General features: G+C 50.0%; 1 protein-coding gene across 1 annotated transcript; it reads left to right on the forward strand.

The window, feature by feature from the left end:
* Window positions 1-1,796: 1,796 nt before the first annotated feature.
* ZNF623 (zinc finger protein 623) lies at window positions 1,797-4,918 on the forward strand. The gene has a single exon (XM_023188327.3). It carries the CDS (start codon window positions 2,416-2,418, stop codon window positions 4,024-4,026), a length of 1,611 nt encoding a protein of 536 aa, XP_023044095.2. The 5' UTR covers window positions 1,797-2,415; the 3' UTR covers window positions 4,027-4,918.
* The last annotated feature ends 643 nt before the right edge of the window (window positions 4,919-5,561 follow it).

Raw genomic sequence — 5,561 nt, forward strand, 5'->3', positions numbered from 1 at the left:
CTGTCACCCAGGCTGGAGTACAGTGGCCGGATCTCAACTCACTGCAAGCTCCGCCTCCCGGGTTCACGCCATTCTCCTGCCTCAGCCTCCCGAGTAGCTGGGACTACAGGCGCCGGCCACCACGCCCGGCTAGTTTTTGTATTTTTTAGTAGAGACGGGTTTCACCGTGTTAGCCAGGATGGTCTCGATCTCCTGACCTCGTGATCCGCCCATCTCGGCCTCCCAAAGTGCTGGGATTACAGGCTTGAGCCACCGCGCCTGGCCTGATTTATGATTTTAAAGCGTAATTCTGCTGGCTGTGTAGAAAAGAGCTGGAGAAGGGGAGAAGTAAGAAGGTGGGAGGCAGTCACACCTCATGGTGAAAGGCGATGGTGCAGATGGCAGCCCTGTAGGCTGTGGGCATCTGGCGCTGGGCATGGTTTTGAACAGATGTGGTTGGAGGAGTTGCTGGCAGCTCTCAGGCCCCATGAGGCAAGTAGTTAGAACAAAAGGAAAAGGAGTCAAGGGTTATTGCAATGTCTGGCCTGAACAAATGAGACAATGGAGAAGACTCTAGGAGGAGGAAAGTCAGAAGTGAGGCTGGACGCGTTAGTGTTGAAACTTCTGGGAGCATCCGATTGAAGGTGTGGGGTGGGGAGCTGGTCAGGTGTGGGGACTGGAAAGAGGGCCAGGTTGGAGGCAGGCATGTGAGTCTTCAGCATAGATGGCGTTGCTGTCCGATAATGAGTGCACTCCCCTCTGTAATGGACGAAGATGAGGGCTGAGCCCTAGACCCGCCAGGGCCTTGAGGCGTCAGGGGACACTGGGAGGAGCTATCAGTGAGGCAGGTAAGGAACAGAGAAAGGCTGTCCAGATTCACATAAGGAGAGTGACGTCTGAAGGAGCGGGGCTGTGCCTGCTGCTGCAGGTTGAGTTGGAAGTGTGGCCATAGCTGGCCCCTGATGTGGTGACATGGATGTTTGGGGCGAGAGCCCTACTGCAGTAGGCTCAGGGGAAGGAGGAAATGGAGAAATCAAGCGTGGGGTGGGGACTCTTTGAATGTGGCTGTGGAGGAGGAGTGTTATGGGATAGTAATTGGTGGGACATGGGGCCCATGACGTGCATTTTTCAGGTAGCTGGGAACTGGTGCACTTCATGCTGAGGGGAGTGGTGGGCTTGGAGGGCAAGGACCTCAGGATGGAGGAGAGGGGTGGGTGCTCAAGTGCTGTCCCTGCATATGTGAGAGGGAAAGGGAGCTCACACACAAGTAGAAGTGTTGACCTTGAGTCAGATCAAGGACAGTTTAACCCAGGTAACAAGCCTGGTCGAGGATGGGTGGAGATACAAGCTGGCAGGAGATATGGGAGGCAGTGGATGTCCTTGCCTGATTTTTTCTGTTTTCTCGTTGAAACAAGAAACAAGGTCACCAGTGGGGAGGGAGGAGGGAGTGCTGGGTCTGTAAGAAGACAGGAGAAGTGGAAGGTCCTGTAGGGAGTGGGAAGGGTAGGAGTTGCTGGCAGCTCTCAGGCCCCATTAGGCAAGTAGCTCTGAATTTAAAGAACTCAAGTTAGCTGGCTGGGTGTGGTGGCTCACGCCTGTAATCCCAGCACTTTGGGAGGCCAAGGCCAGCAGATCACCTGAGGTCAGGAGATGGAGACCATCCTGGCTAACGTGATGAAACCCCGTCTCTACTAAAAATACAAAAAATTAGCCTGGAGTGGTGGCGGCGCCTGTAGTCCCAGCTGCTCGAGAGGCTGAGGCAGGAGAATGGAGTGAACCCAGGAGGTGGAGCTTGCAGTGAGCCAAGATGGTGCCACTGCACTCCAGCCTGGGCGACAGAGTGAGACTCTGTCTTTAAAAAAAAAAAAAAAACAGCAAGAGTGCAGGCGTAAATCAGGACACAGCCTCGTTTTAACCAAAGCTTGGACTTTCCTATCCAAGCATGATGGAGGGAGAAAAGCAGGGGATTCCGGATTCTGTGTAGGAGGGTGATTCTCATGTCATCTGCAGTGAACACAGTGTCCCAGACCATGGGGTCTAAGCTAGGTACAGAAAGGAGAAGAGGACCTGAAGGAAGGAATGAGGAACGGGGAAGAGGTGGCAGGGCTGATACATTTATACGTTTGTTTAAAATACCTGTCTTGGTTTCTTAATGGAGTCCAAGCATATCCCCACCCCTCTGCAACTCATCCAGGAATCACTAACGGTCAGAGGAGTGTTGTGCACCACAGGCCAGTCTGTCCTGGTGTCGGATGTTAAAAGTGGAGCCACAAAGAAGCCATCTTACATGGGACGGGCTTGGGTGTGAGGCCAGAGCTGTGGGTAGCAGCACTTTGGGTCAGAAGTGAGGAGCAGAGGAAACACTTTCCACCTCTTGGATATGAATTTTATCTGGCCCTGATTCAGGAGATCCCCATCTGTTAAGTAAGGGGAAAGATGATTTTGTTGTCTTTTGTTTCAGATTCTAATGTAGGAACTGGTGAGAAGAAGGTGACTGAAGCCTGGATTTCTGAGGATGAAAACTCCTATAGGATGATGTCAGATAAACTCACAGTGATGGAGCTCCCTTCTCCCGAGTCTGAGGAAGTCCGTGAGCCCAGATTAGGGGAGCTTTTGGGAAATCCAGAAGGTCAGAGCCTGGGGAGTTCCCCCTCTCAGGACAGGGGCTGCGAGCAGGGGACAGTGACCCATTGGAAGATCCACACAGGAGAGACGGCTCCAGTGTGTGCCAAGTCAGGAAGAAACCCTATTCTGAACTCAGACCTCCTTCTGCTTCAGAGAGAGCTCATAGAGGGGGATGCCAATCCTTGCGATATCTGTGGCAAAACCTTCACGTTTAGTTCCGACCTAGTTAGGCATCGGATTTCGCATGCTGGGGAGAAACCTTACAGGTGCGATCAGTGTGGGAAAGGCTTTGGCCAGAGCTCACACCTTATGGAGCACCAGAGAATTCACGCTGGAGAGAGACTCTGCGTCTGTAACGTGTGTGGGAAAGACTTCATTCACTATGCAGGTCTCATTGAGCATCAGCGCGTTCATTCAGGAGACAAGCCCTTCAAATGCGCACAGTGTGGGAAGGCGTTCTGTCACAGTTCAGACCTGATTAGGCACCAGAGAGTTCACACCAGAGAGAGACCTTTTGAATGCAAAGAGTGTGGAAAAGGCTTCAGTCAGAGCTCCTTACTTATTCGTCATCAGAGGATTCACACGGGAGAAAGGCCCTATGAGTGCAATGAGTGTGGGAAATCCTTCATAAGGAGCTCGAGCCTCATTCGCCACTATCAGATCCACACAGAAGTGAAACAGTACGAATGCAAAGAATGTGGGAAGGCATTCCGTCATCGCTCAGACCTTATTGAGCACCAGAGGATCCACACCGGAGAGAGACCCTTTGAATGCAACGAGTGTGGGAAAGCCTTTATTCGGAGCTCGAAGCTCATTCAGCATCAGAGGATCCATACTGGGGAGAGGCCTTACGTGTGCAACGAGTGTGGGAAGCGCTTCAGCCAGACGTCAAACTTCACCCAGCATCAGAGAATTCACACTGGAGAGAAGCTCTATGAATGTAACGAGTGTGGGAAAGCTTTCTTTCTGAGTTCATACCTGATTCGACACCAGAAAATCCACACGGGAGAGAGAGTGTATGAATGTAAGGAATGCGGGAAAGCGTTTCTCCAGAAAGCCCATCTCACCGAGCACCAGAAGATCCACTCTGGGGACCGGCCCTTCGAATGTAAAGACTGTGGGAAAGCCTTCATCCAGAGCTCCAAGCTGCTTCTGCACCAGATCATTCACACTGGAGAAAAGCCCTATGCCTGCAGTTATTGTGGGAAAGGCTTTATTCAGAGGTCAAACTTCCTTCAGCACCAGAAAATTCACACTGAAGAGAAGCTCTATGAATGTAGTCAGTATGGGAGAGATTTTAACTCAACTACAAACTTTAAAAATAATCAAAGTGTTCACCAAGAGGGACTCTCCTTGAGTAAGGCCCCCATACATTTGGGCGAGAGGTCTGTTGATCAGGGGCAACACATAGATAACTTATAAAATAATTATCCTCCCGCCCAATGAGTGATGTTTGGAAATGCATGGAATTAAGATTCATGTGTTTCTAAGATTTGGACATGTCAGAATTTTGTGAATCATGGATGGAGCTGCTTTTGGAGTGGATGCCACCTGCCACTGTGCAGCACTAGCAGGCTCACCCTTCTCCTCAGCTGTGAGCACTGTCCTCGGGAGAGTCACAGGGCTTGACACCTGACTCTGAGCTGGAACAGTAGGGGCAGGGAGGAGACAGGTCTCAAGAAAAGGTTTTTTAAACATTTTTTCCACAGTTACAGTCCATCCTTGAGTTAAATCCCTTTTAGAGCAGAACTGTGTATCTAATCTTGTTAGTTAGGAGAATCTTACCTAGGAAATTTTGATCTATTAAGTTGAAGAAAGATAACTTGCATACAAACCCCCGAGCCATTTCCCTGTTGTCTGGAGGAGGCACTCCAGGTCCCCATCCTGGGCCCTAAGGCCTCCGGTGTCCCGGAGCCTCGCCTCCCACTGCCTGACTTCCTGCCACACAGTTAATGCTGCAGCAACACCAACTGCTCTATCTTCCCTGCGCTCCACTTGGCTTCCTCCCTCTCTCGCCTTTGATCTTGTTAAAGGGTCTCCTCAGCTCATTAACTCCGAATCATGGTTCAAGACATGCCTCAGGCATCATGTCAAGGGATGTTTCCCTCAGGCTTAGTTGGCAGCGCTTTCCACACTTCTGTGGCTCAGTGATTGCTGCTATTACTGTATTTACTTGCATATGTCCGAATGACTTGGTAGACTATCTCTGCTGTTATACTCTGAGTTCCTGAGGACGGTGATCATAGCTGATTGATTTCCATGTGTCCACTGTCTCTCACAAGGCAATAAAAAATACACCCCTAAATCTACGTGTGATTGGCATCTGTCTTGCTTTGTCCTTTCTATACTGCCATCTCAAAAATTTTCAGCTGTTAGCTGTTTTTTTAATGGTTTGTTCATTTTGTATAGTATAATCTATGACTCTGTTAGAAGTATCTTCTCAGCCCTGCTAATGTCTGCTGCTCCTACTTAACTCAGAAGCTGCAGGCTATTGCAATAGCCTGTGCACATCCACACCCTCCTGTGTGCCGCCTTACAGCTCATGCAGAACTGTCCACTTGATCTGGAGGGCATTGACACCTGACTCAGCTGGAACAGTGGGGACAGGAGGAGGCAGGTCTCGAGAGAAGGCCTTCACTTACTTGTCTGAATCTTTCTGTCTCACTTGAAAGGCACAGTCTCAATGCACTACATAACTCTTCTGTTTTAGCAGTTCTAAGGTTGAACTGAGCTCTTGTCATTTTCCATGCTCTCTGCCTCATTTTCTCATTTACTTAAAAATATATCGATATCTATAAGGAATAGTCCTAAATGTTGGGAAAACAGATGAGCAACCCACTACCCCGAAGTCCTCCACAGTGTAGTGGGGAAGACAGAGATCACAGTACGATGAGTCAAGTGTGTGCTCCCAGTTGTGAAGGAGCACAGGTGAGTGGGTGACTGATGGGGCACAGAGC

Source organism: Piliocolobus tephrosceles, chromosome 7 (assembly GCF_002776525.5).
Source record: "Piliocolobus tephrosceles isolate RC106 chromosome 7, ASM277652v3, whole genome shotgun sequence".
In the NCBI taxonomy this organism is placed as follows: Eukaryota; Metazoa; Chordata; class Mammalia; order Primates; family Cercopithecidae; genus Piliocolobus; species Piliocolobus tephrosceles.

Excerpts from the sequence above, each read along its gene's own strand:
- ZNF623 (XM_023188327.3), top strand. The coding sequence starts at position 2,416 with ATGATTTTGTTGTCTTTTGTTTCAGATTCTAATGTAGGAACTGGTGAG.